Source organism: Ips typographus, linkage group LG1 (genome assembly GCF_016097725.1).
Source record: "Ips typographus isolate SLU linkage group LG1, UJ_Ityp_2.0, whole genome shotgun sequence".
In the NCBI taxonomy this organism is placed as follows: Eukaryota; Metazoa; Arthropoda; class Insecta; order Coleoptera; family Curculionidae; genus Ips; species Ips typographus.
In genome coordinates, this window is record NC_138422.1 from 3,469,318 (window position 1) to 3,491,265 (window position 21,948).

Here is a 21,948-nt window from a genome sequence, read left to right on the forward strand (position 1 = left end):
TATACAATAAGTTTTTGACTTTTTGATTTGAGGCAGAAACTATCATTGCATATTGCAAAAAACTACAATATTAATATAAGTGAAAACAAAACTCAGTTTGTTTTCAGAAAAATCTCTATAAAAGGGTCTGGTTGACCTCCAAGCGCTTTGTTGCTTACGACTTCCGTCTGTGGTTTGTCAAATGTCAAATTTGATTTGACGCAAACCAAGGGTAAATTTGGGGTTAGGTTCCTCTGTCAGCATTACAAATATGCAAATCCATTTAATTTAATATCTAATTAATAAATTGCAATAAAAAACTGTATAAACAAAAACACAAAAAGCCTGCAATTTAAGAATACATTCTTCCCACAAAAAGAAAATCATGAGCAGCTCCAAAAATAAACACGACGACAGCAGCAACGACAGTTCTCAGGGTAATACAGGTTTGGCTAAAGGTGACCTATTTAAGACCATTTTTATCAAAATAGCAAAGCCCACCCCCTTCATGTACTATAAAGTACATGCCCCCTCGACGACCGCCTTCTAATAGGTGTTTAAATTTTGTCAGTGTTTGTTAGGGAGCGGCAAAAGATCACGGTCCCGCTCGCCCATCAGCAAAGACTTGGACAAGAGTCAGCCCAAGGATGAACCACCTAAAACCAATATAGGTCTGGGAGCGAAAAGCCGTTTGAAAAACATGAGTATACAAATGAAGTTGGGCTCCATGAAATCCAAATCTGATTCAAACAAGCCAAAGCTCAGTGTGGCAGCTGCTTTTAACCAAGACAGTGATGATGAGCCTGAAGAGATGCCACCTGAAGCTAGAATGAGGATGAGAAATGTTGGAAGGTTGGTGGTTGTATTATAATGTAAAAAGTTTAGGTAGAAAAGAGCTTATTGTAGAAACACACCAACATCTTCAGGTCCAAACTCATTCGGAAAAACTAAACAAGGTTTTTCTGATGCTAAAAGGGTTTTTGAGAAGAACTTGAATCAGGCTATGACCTCAACCAAAACTGAGGACTGAGCTGGTGGACAATGCATTTTAGTCACTTGTTTTTAAATTATTTTAAGTAACAAAATGGAAGGGCAAGTGTGGAACAACCTTCAAATTAAATTTTAAATGTGTTTCCTGCTGTTTTGCAATTATTCTTAACTTGAAAAGTATAAATTAAGGATTATCAAAGTCCTTCTTGCTAGTATTGTTTGCCAGTTTCAGAAGAATTTACTTCTAAAATTGACTCAAAAACGAGACTTTACAAAAAGTTGTAAAATTAATTTTGTGGGTTGTCCTATTTTACCTGGTGGGTTAGTGATGTAGTTTAAGGTTATTAAAGTAAAATAATTTGTTTGTGTATATGTTCAAAACATTTTAAATTAATAAAACAACTTTTTAAGTGTAACACATTTTTTTATTGAAGTAGGAATAAGTATAAAAATACAGATCTCAGGTAAAAAAGGTTATTTATAAGTATATGTAGATTAAAGTCAAACATATTGTACTAAAGTCGTCCTTAATAAGTAAAATTGTGTTAGTGAAAGATGAGAAAATGTTAGTATTAGTAGAGTTCAGGAAAAGACCAAAAAAAGAGTCATCAATAAGTAAGTCTTTGGTAATAAAGTCTAGCACAAACTAGAAACCATATAAAGAAAAATAATCTAGTCTAAGACACTACATCAGTCAGTGTAGTATAAATCAGTTTGTTAGTAGTCAACGTCTTACAGTTTACAGTCCATCAGTGCACTTTTAACAATAGCAGGAACTGTCATAACCGTCTAAAAGTCTAAAAAACAGTACAGATTCTTAAGTAAATTGATCAGTCAGCGTGTGCGGCGGTACAGGATAGTCAGCGTACCACCCAAAAGACCCTTTTTCCCCAGTGTGGGCCCCAAAATCAACAATATCTTGGTGATCATCATCGGCATGTCGTTGTTGACGACTCGCCTCTGAATTGTCTGCGGGGTAGGCAACCACGTACACACAAATACACGCTAGTGTACACAACAAAGCTAAAAACTTTTGTTTAAATCTAAATTACTATTGACAAAAACACTAAATAATACTTACATACTTCATTTTGCTTGTACGTGCAGCAACGACTCTCTTAATAGTGAGTAGCGGCACTGGTGACAAACGACATTTATATATTATGCACTACCTAAAACTTTCACAAAGCGAAAAATATCGAAATCAATTTGGTTTTTGGTTATAGAGAAAAAGTGTAGTTTGTTTTAATTGCACAAAGGAAAGCGATCAAACTAGTTTAGCCAAATCTGCGGTTAATTTGAGACGTAACGAATGCAACAAATGTTTTTACGGTATCGTTTTGCTGCTTTTTCCTTATGTTAATTTAATGCTTGACGAATTTGTTTCCTTCCAACGGAACAAGAAATTATTTTTTAATCCACAAAGTTATATGATTTTATACAAGAGTGTCTAGTTGATTATGCATTGATACAGAGTGAAAACCAAAAAAATAGTCAAATATTTGAAAAACCCTCGCGTGTTTCTTTAGCAAGATAAAAGCATGTTAAAAAGTGCAAATAATAAGAAAAAGAGTCTCTTATTACAACTTATTACTAAATAAAAAACCAAAAACACTAATTCTAAAAACAAAAATATTAAAAGTCAATTTTATAATTTCCAAAAATGTTTGTTGAAAAATTGACTTTTACTTCACTTTTGTAGTAAGATATTGATAAGTCCACATGTGCGCTATTTACGTAAATCGCAGCACTATTCAGAGTTTAGACGTATTTTGGAGTCTAATAGCTTAATAATAGTTTAATAGCTAAAGTTAACCAATCACAAACCATAATAAACAGTGCTGCGTTTTAGCGTAAGTCCACATGTGCAGCATTTTCGTATATCTCAGCAGAGTGAGCAGTTCATTGATGGTTTATTGCGATTGGTCAAAAAAAGCAGCTTTTAGCGTGCAAATGCTGCACATTTAGCCTTCTTATTGAACCCTTTTTATGCAACTGGTTTTGCTTAACAAGTTGATGTTAAATATGTAATCTTAGCTTTAGTGTTCATACATACCACTTAAATTCGTAGGAAAACGCATTTATTGAATCGCGGCCTAAAATGAAAGCACCGAACGATACTCGTTTTACAGATTTTTCATAGCTGCCACCAGAGGGCGCATTTTAACGCACGCTAAAAGCTCCAGATTTGATATCTGACAGAATTGCCTTTTTGACATCTGGCATTATAGGGTTGCTTCCGCTAGTGGCGCTAGTTTCCGTTCTTTCTTTTTGCATCTGTCACAGTGTCTTGAGAGTCAACATGGTGAGTTTTCATAGTTTTTCACTCAAAACACCTCAATAAATCCTTATTTACTACTTAAACCTACCAATTCTGAAAGCCAAATACTAGAGCAACAGAATAAATCATTATCTGCCAAGTTTTTTTGCATAAAACCTGTTCCTAAAAACCTAACCTCAAACTGTGAAAGCCCCAAAGCATGCCACATCTAATGAAGCTCGTTTTTGTTTAGACTTGCAAACGTAGAAACGGAGGACGCGCTAAGCACGGAAGGGGCCACGTGAAACCTGTGCGTTGCACTAACTGCGCTCGATGCGTCCCCAAAGACAAGGCCATCAAAAAATTCGTTATCAGAAATATTGTTGAGGCTGCGGCTGTCAGGGATATTACTGAGGCTTCAGTATACACACGTGAGTTTTACCTGGTTTACGCCTAAGTTACAAGATTTGAATTGTTGTTTTGTGTAGAATATGTCCTGCCCAAGCTCTATGCAAAGTTGCACTACTGTGTATCCTGTGCTATCCACAGCAAAGTGGTGCGTAACAGGAGCAAGAAGGACAGGAGGATCAGAACTCCACCACAGAGAAACTTCCCCAACCGTGACCAGAACAGGCCTCAAGCTGCCCAAAGGAAGTAATTTCTTAAATTTAGGTTACAAAGTAAGGTTTCAATAAAAGCTGGAACTTTAAAAGTTTTTTTATTAATCCTTATACAAGAGTTGAGGAAAGAAGGGTGATTTAAAACTCTTTGTGATATGTCCATATTTATTTTAGTCCTGTTTAAATATTACATTTATAACTTATGGGTTAGTCTTCTTTTGTAATACTGATAATGGTGTTGCCCAGAAGCAGTTATAATTCAATTCCCTTAATCTAGAAGTGGTAAAAGAATATATAGTCAAGAGTTACAGAGAAAATTGTATGTTTTATAAAGTCTTCAATGAAATTGTCACAAGGTAAATTAAGACTTTTAGAAAGGGAAGTTTTACAAAAATACTGTTTTCCATCTACTTATTACTTTTTTTAAAGTATTATTCCTTTTCGAAGTAAAGTTACCCTTATCAATACAATTATTGTTTCAAAACTAAATTTAATGACAATTGAGCATTTTTCTCTAGGTAACACCTTTAAACCTCTGACTGATTCTCAGGTAAGCTGCTTATAATTGCTTTTCTAAAAATTCCAATATCTCAATTCAATTCCTGGTTGTGACTGGCTAAACAAAAATATAGATTTGGTCTTCTAAAGCCTTTGCTTAATAATCACAACAAATGTTTCCTAACAGTACTTGTAACAATTATTATTTTACTGGTATACATATTATATAGTGCATTCTCTGTATTATATTTCATTAATTACCAAGTTCTTAGTCAGTTGTATAGGTTATAGTAAAACGGCGTTAAACTGAACCTATACAAACTAATACTTAGCAGATTCTCTAACAAAGTTACTATAGGTTTATCTGTAACATTACATTGACTAGAACAATTTATTTGGTTATATGTATTGGGTGTACAAATAATAGTTTAAAAACTAATTTTTGCATGAATTTTAGGTTGTCAAATATGTATACTTTTACAAAGTGTACAGGGGGTTTCAATGTTAATACAAGGTAAGTATTTGTTTGAATAAAATACTCATTAGAAATATAAATTTCTATATCACCAAAACTTCTTTACATATTTGAACTGAACTTTGTACGCGCCAACTTTTTCAGTAGGCCCATTTTTCAATAAAATGAGAGTTTAAAACAAGTTTTAGATGTAGAAATAGTTACTGCATTTTTTTTCAAACTTGAACACCTTGTAAGTATCGGTAACGAAACAACTTTGGACCGTATAAAATTTGATGCACTACTAAACCCTAAAATTTAACGCATTTATCGTGGAACACCCTATACAGGGTAATTCAAATTCGACCCTCACCATTGGGATCTCGGAAACTATAGGAGATACGAGAAAGTTTAAATTGGGGCAAAGTTGCGCAATGTAAAGCTCAACCAAATGCATTTTTAAAAATTTCGATTTTCCGAGTACTTCCGAAGATAACCGAAAAAAACTGAAAATTTGATTTTTTGTTTTTATTTATTTCTAATCTTATTTGAAGAGATATTCCAAAACTAAAAGCACCTTTTCATTGCCACTTTTTCTCAGCTATTCGATGATGGATTCAAATTTGCCACACGACGTTTCGTTTTTTGGCAGCCATCATCAACTTTCTTTTTTCTTATGGGCGCCATATTGGATTTTTAGCCCACCAAATAGTACGTTTTATTCTGATTTTAGTGATGTATAATAACTTATGATTTGCTTCATAAATAACAAAATAATTCAATAAAAACTATTTTTACTTTAGTTATTGGCTTTGAGTTAATGGGCCGTTTCATAAAATGTCATTATTTGACAGTACTTGTCAAACACGATAATTCGGACGATCATTAGAGGTTTTAGAGATTTTACCTTAGTTAGCTTTGAGTTAATGAGACGTTTTTATGAAGATTACTTGGTAGTACTTGTCACACGCAATTGGCCTGAACATACTTAGTTACAAAGGTGTACACGTGACTTAAACCGGTTTATTCACTCGAAGAGCTTAGGCCACTCGCTACGCTTGTGGACCTAGTTCTTCTTTTCGTGAATAAAAAATGGTTTAAGTCACTTGCTGCAAAGTAACTATTAAATCACTCTGAATGACATTCGCCTATTTACAGATGTAAACAAACAAACATCAATGTTACATCTACGGGGCGCGGTGCAAATTTAATAGAACTGTAATTTTAGTTTTTTTTTTAATATAAGAAGTCGAAATTTAATAAAATACTGTATAAGACACGTGACTTAAACCGGTTTATTCACTCGAATAAATATGAGTGAATAAAAAATGGTTTGTCACTTCCAAAATAAATAACTATTAACTTGCACTTAACATTATAAAAAATTGAAATTTGGCAAAAAATGAAGTTCCTAAAATGATGATCTTTCTCTTGGAAACATAAATAAGCCTTTTAAGTTAGAGATAATGCTAAAAAATCTCTTTTTCTGATTAACCTAAATAGTTCAGCAATGCTTGTATAATAATAACATTTTCTGCGGGGGTTTCGTTTCTAGATACATTTTTAACTATGATTGACGCTCTAATGATCGTCCGAATTATCGTGTTTGACAAGTACTGTCAAACAATGACATTTTTTAAAACGGCCCATTAACTCAAAGCCAATAACTAAAGTAAAAATAGTTTTTATTGAATTATTTGTTATTTATGAAGCAATCATAAGTTATTATACATCACTAAAATCAGAATAAAACGTACTATTTGGTGGGCTAAAAATCCAATATGGCGCCCATAAGAAAAAAGAAAGTTGATGATGACTGACAGAAAACGAAACGTCGTGTGGCAAATTTGAATCCATCATCGAATAGCTAGGAAAAAGTGGCAATGAAAAGATGCTTTTAGTTTTGGAATATCTCTTCAAATAAGGTTAGAAATAAATAAAAACAAAAAATCAAATTTTCAGTTTTTTTCGGATATCTTCGGAAGTACTCGGAAAATCAAAATTTTTAAAACAGCATTTGGTTGAGCTTTATAATGCGCAACTTTGCCCCAATTTAAACTTTCTCGTATCTCTTATGGTTTCTGAGATCCCAATGGTGAGGGTCGAATTTGAATTACCCTGTATATTAATGAAAAACTCAAAACTATACCCCTCATATTTTAGCAAGCATTTTTAATTAATCTAAATTCATTATCTGCCTTTTTTGACTTTATATTTGTAATTTGAACACCCCATACAGACAAAGTAGATTTCGTTATTGTCACCAAACATATCAGCAACTTTTAACTTCAACAACTCTACAAGCGGAAACCTCTCAAAGGTTTTTCTTTGCATTTTTCAATTATTTAAAAATTGCTGATGATAACGAAATCCAACATTAAATATACTCTGCATTTTATCTACGATTATCAAAAAACATAATTACTGCAACAAGAATATAAATTTCTCAGAACCTAATGACCGCCTCTTATCTCTCTCTAAAATGTTTAAGGCCTCCAGCCCATTATTACCTTTTTAAACGACACGAATATGCCGTGATAGGGTTCACTGCAAAGACATTAACGCAATCACTATAAAGTTTTGTTAAGTTTCAGGGCAACTTACCATTGAAAATAACGCCTTCCACCATGAGTGCCATCGCTAGTACCGTCGGGAAAGCTCAACTGAACCCCGACAAAGCAGTCTTGACTTGGAGACGCCACTGGCCCCACATATCTCACTCGTCCTCCACGAACTTTTCCTTCCGGGGTGATCACTTTGACCCAGTTTTCCAGTTTAAGATCGCGGGGTAGGCGTGGCAAAAATGGTTGCCAACCTTGAGGGGGTACGTTGTCTCTGGTGGGTTCTGGAGCAGAAGCTCGGCGAGGTATTCCTCTACGTCCCTCACTATAATTACAATTTTTTATGGAGTTGTTTAATATTAGTGTAATAATTCAACTAATATTATTGAAATCTCAATATGCCTCACTTATTTTACTGAAGTAACCGAAGCTGCTGAGGTGTAAACGATTTTAAATATTCAAATCCCATAGTGGAATTTAAGGTTTAAAATATAAACTTAATACAGTTTATGTCTTACAATGTGCTTTAAAGTTTTGCTTTTCAATATTAAATCGTCATTATTTTTATAAAATGTTAAAAGGAGCCTGAGACGATCCCCCGTGACGTAATTAGAGACTATAGAAATTTGCTCACCCGTAATGACTAGCATCTTTGGATGTAACTATACAATCTATAGACCTTCTCAAATAATTTTCGGCCTCATCAACTAGAGAATCGGTACTATCACCACTATCCACCGTAGACCAGTCTGAACGTAGTTCTGGAAGTGAACCGTTGGCAAAACGAACCTTACAAATCATATTTTTAGATTTATATAGTATTTTTTCTGGGATGGTAAACTACCTTAGAAGGTGCGGATTTCAACATGGCGCGTCTAGAGGGCGAAAACCGGTGCCGAACACCTCCTAGCAGGTGCTGGAGGTGATAAAGGGTAAATACTGCTGTAACGCGAGGGAGTTCTACTGCAGTCACTTGGTGAAGTAGTAGTAGCGGTCCAGGTAAATTTTTGTGACTAAAATAGTTAACTTTCAAATTTACACTCTTTTACTATAATTTCAATCTTGTATTACCAAGCAGTTAGGAGAGTATAAGTCGGTAGCTTTCAGAAACTGTCCGTAAGAGATCACTGGGGGCGGTTTTAATGCACCAGGACACAAATGGTCGGCCGATCTGGATAACTCTGGAACCATACTAGTAAACCCAATGTCAGACAGTAAAACCCTTCTAGCTTCTACAGTTTTTTCAGATAGTCTCAGTCTTGAGCCTGGCAGAGGATACTTGGAAGGTAGGGTGGTAAAGTGATCTCCAAGTTTGGCCTAAAAGTTGGGTTGATGGAAACACATTTTTTATACAGGGTATTCCAAATGTTCTGGATCTTTTTCCACAAGTTAAAAGCTGCAAAGATAGAATTTTGAAACATCACCTATGATAAAAAATGTATTTCTTGTTAATCGATTCGAGAAATTTCAGTATAAACTTTGACCAAAAAATGTATTATTGAATATTTCTCGTATTTGGAGATGTGCGAACGTCTGCTGTCATCATATCTAACAATCCACACTATCAAGAGATAGATTTTTCCAAAATTCCATCTTTGCTTTCACCTTGTGGAAAAAAGTAAACCGTTCCGGAACATTTAAAATTCCCTCTATGTGAGTATATTGCTTTTATAAACCTTATTGGCCAAACTACTTTCAGACCTCCAGGCTGAATCTGGAATGGCTGAAATATCAGTCTGGGCTCCCGATTCCCGACGTATAGCGTTCGAGTGGGTCAAAATAGGCCTCATTTTTCTTGAAGTCAGTCCCCGAGAAACAGCTTCCCTACAATCAGCTTCTTCAGGGTGTTTATCAAGATCCTTCGCTACATACCTGTGCGCTAGCGGTCTGTACTGAATGGGGTTAGGGCAAGTGTTCCTCCTGGTTCCCAAATACTCAACTTCATGAATACCGCATTTAGAAATGTCAGTTTCCACGATGCGTACTCGTTCCTCGAACCGATCGAAACTTTCATCTTTTTTCCAGAGACTTATTCTCAAAACTAGAATCCTGGTAGGAGCAGTAACTTTTCAAACTTTTTTCGTGATCTATAGAATTGTCGGACCGAGAATTAAAAATTGAATTGTCACGCTTAATTTCAAAAGACTGTTGCTGTTGGTAATTGTTTTGCTCGTCGTCGTTGAACACATCATCGTCCAGTTCCCTGTCAGATACCTGTTCCATGTCGCTCAGAGGAAAGTTAAGCAGGTTGGAGTTAGAGCCTGTTGCGTCTATGGGGACTAGTCTTCTTTGAAGTCTTGGTCTTTAGTGTCATCTGTAGTGATATAAGTTCGATGTCGTCAACTTCTTGATCCAAGTCATTTTGGGGACTCAAGAGATTTTCATCATAGGGAGTGTCCTCAGAGTTGTCGCGAGACACGCTCATTTCGCTATTTTCTTATTAACAAAACCTTGTACAGTTACTTCACGTTTCACTGATGCCAAATTGGAAAAACTTAATGTTTTTTTGAATGATACTTTGTGACCTGCTTGAATTGGTGATTTTAAGACTGTCAAACTTTCTAGAGACCTAGATGTACGATTGTTTTTTGATTTGATTGATATTTTGGTTTCTAAATGGAAGCACCTTTCTTTAATTTCTGGTAAAGTGGGGGTAACAATAGTTACTTTTTTGCTAGGTTTCTCCGGAGGTTCTACATTTTGCTCTTGTTCAATAAATGGTGATAAATTTTCTTCAGGTTTTTCTGTTTGGCACTCTGTATTTACGTTGACAATTTGGTTATTTAACACGTGGTTGTCAATTGATAGCTCTGGGACTGAATCCTCTGGCCACGTTTTCGATTTCAGGTCCAAAATGTCGCTTTTACTTTGCTCTAAAGCTTCTCTTAGGGCGATTATAGTCTGACGTAGAGCCCTGACTGTGTTTAGCCCACTGCTCCTAGCAATTGCCTCCCCGAAATCCATTCTAACTTACGTGTTTTCGTAACATCCATGCTGGGTTTCGGTTTATTATTCTCTCTATTTAAACATTTTAATTTGGGTGTAAATAAATTTTTTAAAGCCGCAGCACTAATCACAAAAAACTTGGCTTAGTAACCGGATAAACAAATCAATTAACGTGTTTTGCACTGGCCCGCACACTGAAATTAGGAGAATTTCAAACATATATCCAATCAATACTGGCACGGGCAAACTGGGGGTTGAAATTTTATCAACCCCGGGAATATTAGCGCTTACAATCGACGTTTCCGATGTTTCCTTCTCTGTCCTATGCATTTCCCTACAAAGCGGGCAAATACAAACATACGGCTGGGATAACAAAAGTCCCACGCACGGGCTAATAAAATGCGAAATATTACGATGACATTTACAATCTAATTCTGGATTGTTTGCAGGACCTACATTAATAGAGTTTTACGGTTTAATTAAACCTTTTAAATGTTAATGAGTAAAGGTTAAATGGTTAAATAACCCTTGCTAGAAGGACGAGCGCATTATTTTTGAAATCATTCCCCCGCGCGTTTCTGATCGCAGCTGATTGTCAACTAATCTGTCATCTGTCATAAACAGATTTTTTTTAGTGAGGTTAGGTTAGTTATAGTTAGGTTATGATTTATGTTTTTAATTTTATTAGATTGTTATTAGTTGGTTGAAACTTACACAAATGTTCTCATACAGTGTGTTAAAACGAGTAAATCAAGTTAGTAAATCATTTGTCAGGTACAGGAATCCGCCTGATCACTGGTAAGTTTAATGTCTTAAAAATGTTGTTTAACTTTGTGTTTTGCCCAAAAACTCAAAGATACAGGTGGACTGGTTGCTTCCAGATTTGTCTCCAGTTCAAGAAGACTCTATTTTTAATATATCAATTTGTAAAACATTAGTCTATGATTTGTCATGGCTTGAGTCAGTTTGTATGCCTTTAATAAATTAGGTTACAGTATTAAGACAACTTGATCTTTTCAAAACAAATCTATGTTTATATACACAATAATTACTTCTATGTACAATTAGTCTAAAACTTCTAGGCATTCATACCAACCTATCACTGCACTGGAATCATCAAATTGATAGATTATTTGCAAGGTTAAGAAATCTTTGTGCACCTCTTGGAAGAACAAAGAACACCATTTTTTCTTAAAAATTAAAAAATATTGACTTTGTGTGCCTTTAGTCAGTCTGAATGTATGACCTGATTTTCTGGGGTTCATTTTTAAATGTTCAGAAACATTTTTGTTGCTCAAAAAAGAATAATCAGATGTACACTAAACTATCTCAACAAACTTGAAAAGGAACAACAATGTCAAGCTACTAAAATCTGCTTTCTAATCAACTCAAGTCAGTCAAGCCTATTGAATGATTTTATTTTTTAAATTTCAAATGGGACACCCTGTATATTAATATCTCATTTGATTCAGCTTGTCATTACCTGTAAAATGAGCTTAAATGTGTTATACAAAAACTGTGTAAACTATACAGAGTGGTATGTGCTGAATATTCACAGAAATCATATTATTATATACTTATAAAATAATCTCACTATGTGCTTTATTACTCATCTACTTATGATCAATCTTACAATTTTAAGGTAAAACAATGTTTTAAATTAATTATTAATTGTCACTGATGTTATCAAAAAATTCACTTCAATTGTATTTCGCATTAACAATAAATGAATAATAAAATTTAAGTCTACCCTATTCCATTGTAATAAATAAAATGATAGGACAAAACAAAAACTGTTTGTGCAAAGTTGTTTATTCCAATTAATTTTAATCAGCATTGTTTCCATCTTCTTTGTTTGATTCAGCATTGTATTTTTTATCACAGTTTCCTTTTATATACGTTTTGTCAAAATGTATCAATTTAATATTTAAACAATACTATTTACATACAATACTTATGTTAACAGTCTTAAAATAACTCTCTCTTTACATGCCTAGTTGTCACAACTAGTGTCAACTAGTCTGAAAAGCATTTTTTAGACCTAGTGGACCTAGTCAAACGCTGTTGAATTTCCTGCAAGCTCTTTCCCTTGGTCTCAAAAAGCCCAATCATCACGTACATAGAAAAACTTGCCATAGAACCCGCAAACAAGTAAAAAGCACCACTCACACTAATGCCCTCCACAATGTTGTTGTAAAAGAATGTTACTAAGAAACTAACTAGACAATAGTTGGCCATAACTATTGCAGTACTAATGGATTTAACGTTAAGTGGCAATATTTCGCTCATGTACAAGAAAGGGATGTTGCTGAGACCTGAGTTGAAGAAAACAAAAAACAACATCAACATACTAGAGGTAGCCAATCAATGATTGTGGTACTCTCGCTGTATAAGTCTTGAAACGAAAGAAGGTAGCTAGGATGGCTAAAGTGAAGGCTAATCCAGTTGAAGAAAATGCTAACAGTTTTTCCTACCTAATTTATCTACTACAAGGTGGTGATGCTTATAGTGGTTAATTGGGCAACACCCACTAGAATCGCAGAAATTATTGGATTCAACTGACTTCCTGATTTGTAGAAAATCAGTTGAGTGTAAGAGTAATCACTACAACTCCTGAGAGTTGCTGGGCTGCCGTGACTATGAGTGACATTACCAAAGATCTTCGTGCTGCTTTGCTTCTGAAGATATTTGTGATGCCTTCACTGTAAACTTTATTTGATACTTCCCGTCTTATTGACAGAAACTCTTTGTGAAGATTTAAGTCCGTTTGAAAATCAGAGTTTCTGAGTATTTCTAAGACACGTTGTGCTTCATGCAGCTCCAGGTTTTTAACTAAGTAATAAGGGGATTCGAGTATGGTTAAGGTGCCAATTAATCCAATCACGGCAATCCCCAATAGAATCAAATTGAAAACCATTATAGTAGTAAAAGGTCCAATACAGTAGGACAGCAAAGTACCAAGATTAATAGAAATTGAAGTAGTAGAGTAGAGAAGCCTCTGTGCTGCCGTTCAGCAATTTCTCCAAAATACACAGCCACCATTGAAATTCCCCAGAAATACTCATGCCCGCTAACACTCTCGAAACATAAAAGTACCAGATATTGTTTCCAACAAGCTGCAATTAAGGTGGCGGCAATGTTGGGCAAATGAACACAAGCCAAAGCCACTTTTCGCCCAAAATTGTCCATAGCCAGTCCTACTAAAGAAGGTCCTGCTATTCCACAAGTGAAGCTAGAGAAGCTATCCAAGATTGCTCCGAAGAAGTAATTCTCTGCCTAGAGGGTTATCGGTTGAATTTGCGGAAGACAGTTTGGCCAAAACTGAAGATGACCAAGTTAGCATCATGCCGCATAGTAGACTAATAAGATTCACTGCAATTCCATTAATCAGCTAGTAAAAGGAAGAAGCGAATGCTGCTTACCAACTATCACAATCCCAAAAAGTCGAAATTATCAAATTTAACGAACTTCATTCTACACCGTTTAGATTAAAAAAATGGTTTAGTCATTTCGCCAAGAAATCAGCAAAACTAAATAAAATATTTTAATTCCGCATATAGCGGAGATTAGGTTATCTTTGACACCTTATCAGTAATAGAGTGTATTGATTTAAGTCTGAGAGTGATTAATACCTGTACGAAAAACGTGTCTGGAATAGCCAGGGTAAGTGTTGATTGATTAGTGGAAGGTGGGTTAAATCATCTTTGGCAATAATTGGGTTACCGAATTAAATTTCGTCGAGTTTCGATTGATTTTTGATAAATAATTAACAATGTGAGACAGCAATTAAGTCTGACAAAATACGTAATTTATAATTTTTAATAATATTAAATTTACTTTGTTACAAGCATACTAAGAGTAGTGTAGCTCTAAACGTTGTGTGTTCTAAATGATGATGACCAAGCTTTTGGCGTGCAGAGTGGTTGGTGGCGTCTCAAAAATTGAAAATTTCGTATCTTTTGCCATTTTTGGGGTTTTAGCGACTGTAAGAACGTATTAGGGACGCGTGAAATATAAAAAACCAGTGCCTTGGTTTCAAGAAATTGCCTTTTTGTTATTAAATATTTTTGGTTACTCTTCTGACTCTAATCCTTTGTTATTTTTTGCAGTCAGTTTTGAGGAAGAAAGCCCATCCGACGACAAGGCCTTAGCTCACTTTGACGACTTCTACAAGCAAGTCTTCAAGAAAAAATGGCCTTATATACGAGAAGCACTTTTAGGCAAACAAAAGTACGTGGCCGTTATCAACAATTACGGCGACAACGAAGTAGCTATGGCCAAGCTAGAACTCAACGGGGCTTTAAACATGAGAACACTATTCAACCTGGAAAAAGATTACATCCGAGATGAGCTGGCGAAAAACAAGAGAAACGCCGCTTTGGAGAGGATATGGAGGATGGATAAAGAGATGGAGATTAGTAAAGCCAATCAAAGTATTGAAAAAGACAAACCGGAAAATACTAGCGTAGCTTACAAGTATTCGCTTCAGGCAAGTTTGGAAACTGCTGAGCTTGACTCAAGAAGAATGATTGATACCAAAGAAAATGCTTGGCTTTGGAGATTTAAACGGTTTATTCCAACAACCAAACTGAAAGGGAAAGAGGATTTTATTCCTGAATCAACTCATTATAAAATGTTTGATAGCACCACATCGTTTCATACTGAAAAAGAATATGATATTCACTTTCCAGAAAACTTGAACATCTACTGTTATGAAAGTACGAATTTAAGTGATTTTCCTCCATCTAAAAAGCATCGACCGGTGTTTTAAACTACTACCTCATGGATGGGGGTTCGGTGTTGCCAGTGTTGGCTTTGGACTTAAAACCGGGATGTACTATGCTGGATATGTGCGCATCTCCGGGTGGAAAAAGTCTCTTGGCAATTCAGACATTATATCCCGATTATTAGTGTCCAATGACGTTTCACTCTCTCGGTGAATAGAATAGAACACGTTTACAAGCAATTCCTTTATGATTTGGACGAGCGATGGACTAAACCTGGTAGGATTAAATTGACCAACCACGATGGCAGATCGATGCCATTGGATAATTTTGATAGAATTTTGGTAAGTTTATCGTTTCCAAAACTTAAACTTAAAGCAGTGAATGACTATTTCCTTGTTGTAGGTTGATGTACCTTGTACACGGACCGGCACTCTCTCAGAGAAAACGACAATAACCTATTCAAATCTTCTCGAATCAAAGAGAGATTAAACTACCGGAGTTACAATGTGAACTGCTGTTTAGTGCCCTAACTCTGATCAAGAAAGGGGGCGTTGTAGTTTACTCCACCTGTTCACTAAGTCCCATACAAAATGATGGTGTTATCGGGATGACATTGAAGAAAATCTGGGAGGAGACTAACTTGCAATTTATTGTTAAGTATGTTGTATGTAACGTTAAATGACAAATTGCACCGACGTATTTAAAGGCACCGTAGGCTAAGTTGTAATTTGACTGTGACAGGTCAGGGCGCTGATTTTGATGGGCAGCAGTGAGAGCTTCCTGGGAGATTGTGCTTAATAATTGACATAATAACAAAATTGCTAACTTAAAAGAATTTTATTCTCTAGGATGTTATTTAATTGTTTTTGTTTGCAGTTATGTTTTGTGTTTATTTCCAATTTCATCGTCAGTATTGTTCATTTCTAGGAGCCTGTGGTTTTTTTCAAAATATTCTTCTGACATGAAAAAAGTTTTCTTTGAGTATATTTAGTTTTGAGTGGCTGATGAACATACTTTTCCAAATTCATAAATCTGTGGTTAGAGCTAGAATTGCTCTTTTCCGTTTGTTTGCTCATTTTCAAATATTTTAGATTAAAGAAAAAATTAGTTATTACCCTGTAATTTAAGTGAAGTGACACCTTTATTGGCAAAGCCCTGCTTCTGTGACGTAGATAATTGTTTTAGGCGCAAAATGCAGCATAAAAAAGGATTGTCTTATGTAACAAATTAATTAAAAACTTAGCCTAGGATGTTCTTAAGTACATGCAACCTGTCATTAGGTTTTTGTTTAAAAATGTCTTTGTTTCAGGGATTTAAGTCCAGCTTTAGTGCAAACTAAGGAGCGTTTACCACCTGGCCGATCAAAACCTGTTAAAGTACGGTCATTTGGTTCTGCCAGATAAAAAGCAGAATTACGGGCCGACGTATTTTTGTAAATTAGAACGAATTAAATAAGTTTTGTTTTAAAAGAATGGAAATTTTTTATTACTTTTGCTTGAAATAGTGTGATTCGAGAACGTCCGTTTATTCTATGGTAATTGTGGGTGTTTGTTACCGCTCTTTCACTGTTTACTTTTTAGATTTGTTCCTTGTTATATTAATTTCTTTAAATGTGCTTTTCTTCTATCCCTTTTAAGGATGTTGATGTTGCCATGTTGTCAGCCATTATTGTACTATTAACGTAAGAGATTGTCCAGGTGTTTCCTATATTTCTTGTGTTATCTTTCTCTGACAAGCTGAGTATACTTTAGTCCCTTTTATAATATTGTTTATCTGTTTCCTCGCCTTTGCTATGCAATAATTTTCTCTTTTTTGACTTCTAACACTCAATCAGTCTCGCTAATTATTGCTTCCATAGATAAGTAGAAAACTGTACTTCTACCTTACATATGTACTACCATAGTACCCTCGATAGTACCATGGCTTACGTATTCGGTCTTAAGTCTACAGATGTCGTTCTATCCCTGATAGTCAAGCTTTAACATTGTATACAGGGCGTCCAGGAAATAATGCACGAAAATGAAACAGCTTACAGGAGTGGTCAACATATAGTTGCCATATAAGACTGTGTGGTCAAAGGGAGTTAAACCAATTTATACAGGGTGTTGAGACAACGACAGATATTTGATAACCCTGACAAATGGAGAATTTTGCACTTTCAAATCTAGAGTTTCCTCAAATATTACTGAACAAGTCATACTTAATTCTAAACGATCTAAAATTGCATTTGGTTGCCTTTTAAAGCTTGGTGAGAAAAGTCCAAGTAGTAATTACTCATCTTAATGTTTTCCACACTGATAAGGCTAATTAAGCAACCACCAGAGGGAAAGTCATCTCTGTAGACAAATTACCGTCATTTTGGGGAATAGAAATCGACATTGTTTGTGACACTAACTAAGCTAATTGCGCACGCACAGCTATCAATCACCTTTGTCTATCCGAGTCGCTACCGTTTTCTTTCTACGAATTATTTTTTTCTATGTGAATTTCGGGCAATTTAACAAATAGGACGCAACGTCCAGCTGGGCATGGCGTGTGCGTTTTACACCTCTACATTCCTTTACCAGTACGACCGTAAAAAAAAGAAAACAATTTTTTCTGTAACCGTTTTTTTTGTGATGTCCGTTTACCTCTTTATTAAATGATCCGCCTTGTTTGCTACTCACTTAAAAGGATCCTATCCGCTAATTAAATTTGGTTAATTAACCAACAGTCGTTTTACTGTTTGTTATGGTATACCTCTGGTTACATCCATACATTATTTGTTTTAATTAAGACTATGTGAATTTAGTTGCACGTATATAATTTCTCTTCAGTTTTTTATCTGATTCTGACTATGCTGGCATTTTCATATACATAGGCAAAATCTCAATAATTATAATCACGGTAATTAACAGACACCACTCCTAAAAAGTCATGGATTCCTTATATCGTTGTTATACCCGAGGGTTTCGAACGAGGAATGGGTTTATTGTTTGTTAGAAACTTTTTTCTCATCAGAGGTTTCAGAACATTATTAATGCGCAGTCATAACTTACGGACCCAGTAATTAATATTGTGATATATCTTGATTTATTAATATAAAACGAAATTAATTAGGCACAATATTGTTGGTTTTAAAAGTACAATATGCTTCCTCTTTTTCTCTTTCTCACAAAACTATCTCCTGAGAAAGTTATTAGGTACGCTTTAGGCTCGTTTCAAACAATGACTGATAAATGTGTAAATAAGTATAATGCAATTTTTAAATCTATAATGTCAAAATGCTTTAATTTTAAGAGAAAAGTAGACGAATATGTTGAAATGATTGTGCTGGTTAATTGCCTAACTTTTCAAATAAAGGTCGGAATAATCAAGAGTAAAATACTAATAAATAACATGCACCAAACGCCTGTGGTGCATACAATGTTTTGTTTCACCTAATTCACCAGTTATTTACTGTTTCTAGCATTGAAAAAGTAAGGTATACCTTTACCGGTATGTTGTTTAGTGATTTTTTTACCTGAGTGGACGAAATTCCAGAAAGCATAAATTAAAATGCAGCGAAAGCAAATGAAAGCTTATTACCAATAAAGTCAAGAGCTTCCTATGATAGGGAATACCAAATTTTTATTGCCTGGAAGGCAAAAAATGCCATTGGTAATATTAATGAAACTGTTTTAATGGCGTATATCCAGGAGCTGGTAAGTTGAAAATATTATCATAATTTCAATACATAAATTTAATTATTCTTTCTTTTTATTTCAGTCAGAAAAATATACTCCTAACTCACTATGGACCAAGTACACAATTCTTAGATCTACGCTAATCGTTCATGAAAATATGGACATTTCTCAATTTCAACGTCTGACATCATTTTTGAAGGTAAAGTCAAAAGGATATGTTCCGAAAAAATCCAAAGTTTTAGAAAGAGAACAAGTTTCGAAATTTCTGGAAAGTGCTCCTGATGACATTCATCTGCTACATAAGGTAATACTGGTAATGGTTTATTTACGGATTAAGACGAGATGAGTTAGTTAAAATGACCGTTGGCCATATTGAAGAACAAAGGGGTGTTATATTTATAAAAGTGCCAGAAACTAATACATTTACTTCAAAAAGTTTTACTATTGTGAACGAGGAAAACATGGGTGTTCTAAGTATGATAAGAATTTATGCAGCACTAAGACCTAAAAGAATAAAAGAGCGAAGATTCTTTCTTAGATTGCTCAAATGATAGCTAGTTCGGTGTCTTCGCACGGAAAATGCAAAGAAAATTCTTCGATAAAATTATGTCAATATGAGAAAACACTAGAAGAATCAGTTTCAAACATATGCGAGACTTAGAACAAAGTCATTACTAGAGTTTCGGACCATTCTGTTGTTGGTTCTGCGTTATAAGTGAATATACTTGAACGTGAGATGATGAACTATAATAAGCAGCAACATCAAAATAATTAAATAAACAGACATAATTGAAAAAGGTTTCAGGGCGTTATGAACACTATAACCTACACCGGTTCCAAGGTATTATTTGATAATGTATAGGTGAAACATAAATAATTTTTGTACCATACAAGGCTAGGTGACTCCATATGTTTGTAACTGTAAACTTGGCATGTCACGATTTAACCGAAAATAATAAAATTCTGTTGTTTTACCTGAAATCAAAATCTGGGTTAGTTTGCGCGCATAGCATAATAAAATGTCTTCCTGGAATCAGTTTGTGCATAAAACCATAATAGTTGGAGACGACAAGAAAAGTGACACTCTGTTAATCAAATTAATGATGGGATTCCCATTTAGAGGTCTAGAAAAAGAACACAATTCAGATGGTTATAAAATAATTCAGCTAGAACCACACGGGCGACAGTAAAGAACCACTTTCTAGTGTTTTTGCTTGGCTTTCATTTTAAGCTGTTAATTAAACTTTTATTAGATTAAAAGACAAAAAAGGCCTTGACAGCGTCGTTGAAAAAATGCGAACCATCAACCGTCTCTCACGGAAAAATCTATTTGGACCATCTGGGAAAGGCACACAGCTGGTGGGCATTAGCAAAATAACGGAATCAGTCGAAATTTTTGCCATTTTACGTAATTTTATGCATATCAAGTCGGATTTACTACTCTACTTTAATCCCGGCGTGTTTTATTGACTGTGAAGAAATTGACGTTTATTGGCGTACGAACAGTAATCGTATATGGGGCAGAAAGACAAGCATCTTAATGATCCTAGGATATACGAGTTTAATAGTCGAAATATACAAGAGCTTTAGGTATTAAGCGTAAATACGTCTTATGAAAGTTTCAGCGTCGTTATAATTGGCTAGTTAGCGCCAATTTAGGTGTGAGTGGCTATAAAATGTTTATTAACTATATTCTGCCCTTACGGTTAAACTTACGGCTAATAAAATGCAAGTTTACTTGCACTGAGCATAAAAACACATGCATCTAAGGTGTTGTTTGTTGCTATGAATTTCCAAAATCAAATATTAATAACAGCATTATTGAGTTTTCCAAATTGAAAAGTCCTTTGCATAATGCATGATACTATTTTAAGAAACTTGCAAGCCCTAATTCCACTGAAAAACTGCAAATCGCTGAAGTAAAAAACCAAAATGAACAACACAACTTTTCAGCGCTGATCCCAAAAACACTAATTTGGGGCACAGAAACAGATGGATGTGCTTAATTTATCACTAAAATTGTTCCTTTCCAGATTAGATAATACCAGAAATATGCACTCCATAACGTTTTTAGGTCTACTGAAAAAAAACAGTTTTCAACTGTCGTAATACTGTGAGATAGTGATAGTGCAAAAGTAGGAGGTAACCATCCTACTAAAAAAATTCAAATTAGTAATGGATATGTAAAGAAAAATTGGGTTAATAACAAGGTTTTTACCATCTTTACTCGCGACTTAACGAGTTGAAAAAAGCGGAGTGATTAATTCAAACTAGGCGACGTCAATTTCAGCGACAAATAATAAATCAAAACAGTATTTAGTTTAAAGATGTAATACGTGTCCAACTTATCTGAGAACCTTCCATTTTCCTGCCACGTTTATGCAAATGATTACGCGGTTAATTTTGCAGTTTGTCGAGTTTTTTCATTCGTCTTAATACTAGGAGGGAAACCTAATTGTGCGAATCGGTCGTTACCCACGGCGGCAGTATACCAGACCCAAAATATACAGGGTGATTTTTTTCTTTTCAGTCTATAAAAAAACAAAATCACTCACAGTATCTAGAGAATCGAGAAGATGTAAACAAGGCGATTTACGATCAGAGTGTAGAACAAGTGATGAACCTAAAGGATGAAGTGAAAGCCCAAACAACAAAAACATCATTAATATCAGGATATCTGAGAGATTTAATCTGGCGAAATCAACATATGAGCAGTAGGAGTAAGGTCAGAATATACAAAACTTAAGATCGGTCATTACATAACGCTATAGAAACTAGGGCTAGAATAACAGGACATACGCTATTTGACCGGAAGAGAAATGAAGAAATATGTGAGATCCAGGATGTAGTGAGATGGACAAGAAACCGAAAAAGAGAATGGAGAGACCACGTGGACAGAATGCCAAATGATCGGTTGGCAAAGATTGCGAAAGTGAAAAAAACCAAATACATCTCGACCTCCTGGACGATCGCATATAAGATGGATGAAATCTGGTCTTTGAACATCCCCACTGCTTCTGGCTAATCATTGATGAAACACCGGACTCAGTTTTAACGTAAGAAGAAGAAGACACTGGAAGTTGTGTTAAATGTTCCATCGAATTAAATGAAGAAGAAATATTAAAAATTCACCGTTTTCCGTAAATTATCATTAGAGCCATATATCTCAAAATGACTTAGAAGATATATAAGATAAATATAAGATAAATGGGTCTTCTAAAACTGCATTTTTTTTCCTTTTTAACCGA

The 21,948-nt window shown here is 34.9% G+C and overlaps 3 protein-coding genes, 1 long non-coding RNA gene and 3 pseudogenes across 9 annotated transcripts; 4 read left to right on the forward strand and 3 right to left on the reverse strand.

Annotated features, from left to right (window-relative positions):
• The first annotated feature begins 199 nt into the window (after positions 1-199).
• LOC145738704 (PEST proteolytic signal-containing nuclear protein-like) lies at positions 200-1,385 on the forward strand. Of its 4 annotated transcripts, none has more exons than XM_081993720.1 (3): positions 200-437; positions 561-831; positions 906-1,385. In XM_081993720.1, exons 1-3 carry the CDS (start codon positions 365-367, stop codon positions 928-930), a joined length of 369 nt encoding a protein of 122 aa, XP_081849846.1. In that variant the 5' UTR covers positions 200-364; the 3' UTR covers positions 931-1,385. The 4 variants fall into 4 exon arrangements, with proteins under 4 accessions (XP_081849846.1, XP_081849822.1, XP_081849829.1 ...); XM_081993696.1 differs by having other exon boundaries at positions 202-437; positions 886-1,385; XM_081993703.1 differs by having other exon boundaries at positions 202-425; positions 886-1,385.
• Positions 1,386-1,436: 51 nt separating this feature from the next.
• LOC145738741 (uncharacterized) lies at positions 1,437-2,605 on the reverse strand. The gene is made up of 2 exons (XR_014180845.1): positions 2,051-2,605; positions 1,437-1,999 (listed from the first exon to the last, which is right to left on the reverse strand). It is a non-coding gene; the product is annotated as an uncharacterized LOC145738741 (long non-coding RNA).
• A 515-nt stretch (positions 2,606-3,120) lies between these two features.
• RpS26 (ribosomal protein S26) lies at positions 3,121-3,941 on the forward strand. The gene is made up of 3 exons (XM_081993733.1): positions 3,121-3,274; positions 3,483-3,660; positions 3,718-3,941. Exons 1-3 carry the CDS (start codon positions 3,272-3,274, stop codon positions 3,885-3,887), a joined length of 351 nt encoding a protein of 116 aa, XP_081849859.1. The 5' UTR covers positions 3,121-3,271; the 3' UTR covers positions 3,888-3,941.
• Positions 3,942-7,178: 3,237 nt separating this feature from the next.
• LOC145738669 (uncharacterized) lies at positions 7,179-10,510 on the reverse strand (annotated as a pseudogene). The gene is made up of 7 exons (XR_014180835.1): positions 9,235-10,510; positions 9,039-9,186; positions 8,434-8,679; positions 8,207-8,375; positions 7,997-8,151; positions 7,406-7,687; positions 7,179-7,348 (listed from the first exon to the last, which is right to left on the reverse strand). The product of XR_014180835.1 is annotated as an uncharacterized LOC145738669 (transcript).
• A 375-nt stretch (positions 10,511-10,885) lies between these two features.
• l(2)10685 (5-methylcytosine rRNA methyltransferase l(2)10685) lies at positions 10,886-16,507 on the forward strand. The gene is given in 11 exon segments (XM_081993745.1): positions 10,886-11,110; positions 14,418-14,442; positions 14,445-15,059; positions 15,062-15,211; positions 15,214-15,243; positions 15,246-15,376; positions 15,438-15,450; positions 15,453-15,521; positions 15,524-15,692; positions 16,345-16,372; positions 16,374-16,507. Coding segments are annotated over 11 exon segments (1,431 nt in total). The 5' UTR covers positions 10,886-11,026; the 3' UTR covers positions 16,491-16,507.
• Positions 12,076-13,781, reverse strand: LOC145733456 (facilitated trehalose transporter Tret1-like; annotated as a pseudogene).
• Positions 16,508-16,954: 447 nt separating the features above from the next.
• On the forward strand, positions 16,955-19,679 carry LOC145735343 (uncharacterized; annotated as a pseudogene). Its single transcript, XR_014179652.1, has 3 exons — positions 16,955-16,970; positions 18,543-18,718; positions 18,783-19,679. The product of XR_014179652.1 is annotated as an uncharacterized LOC145735343 (transcript).
• Positions 19,680-21,948: the final 2,269 nt, after the last annotated feature.

Bases quoted from the DNA above. Each gene is read 5' to 3' on its own strand.
- LOC145738704 (XM_081993696.1), top strand. From the start codon at position 365: ATGAGCAGCTCCAAAAATAAACACGACGACAGCAGCAACGACAGTTCT. The intron at 438-560 runs GTGACCTATTTA...AGTGTTTGTTAG, and splicing joins TAATACAGGTTTGGCTAAAG to GGAGCGGCAAAAGATCACGG. The intron at 832-885 runs GTTGGTGGTTGT...AGCTTATTGTAG, and splicing joins AGGATGAGAAATGTTGGAAG to AAACACACCAACATCTTCAG.
- RpS26 (XM_081993733.1), top strand. The intron at 3,661-3,717 runs GTGAGTTTTACC...TGTTTTGTGTAG, and splicing joins TGAGGCTTCAGTATACACAC to AATATGTCCTGCCCAAGCTC.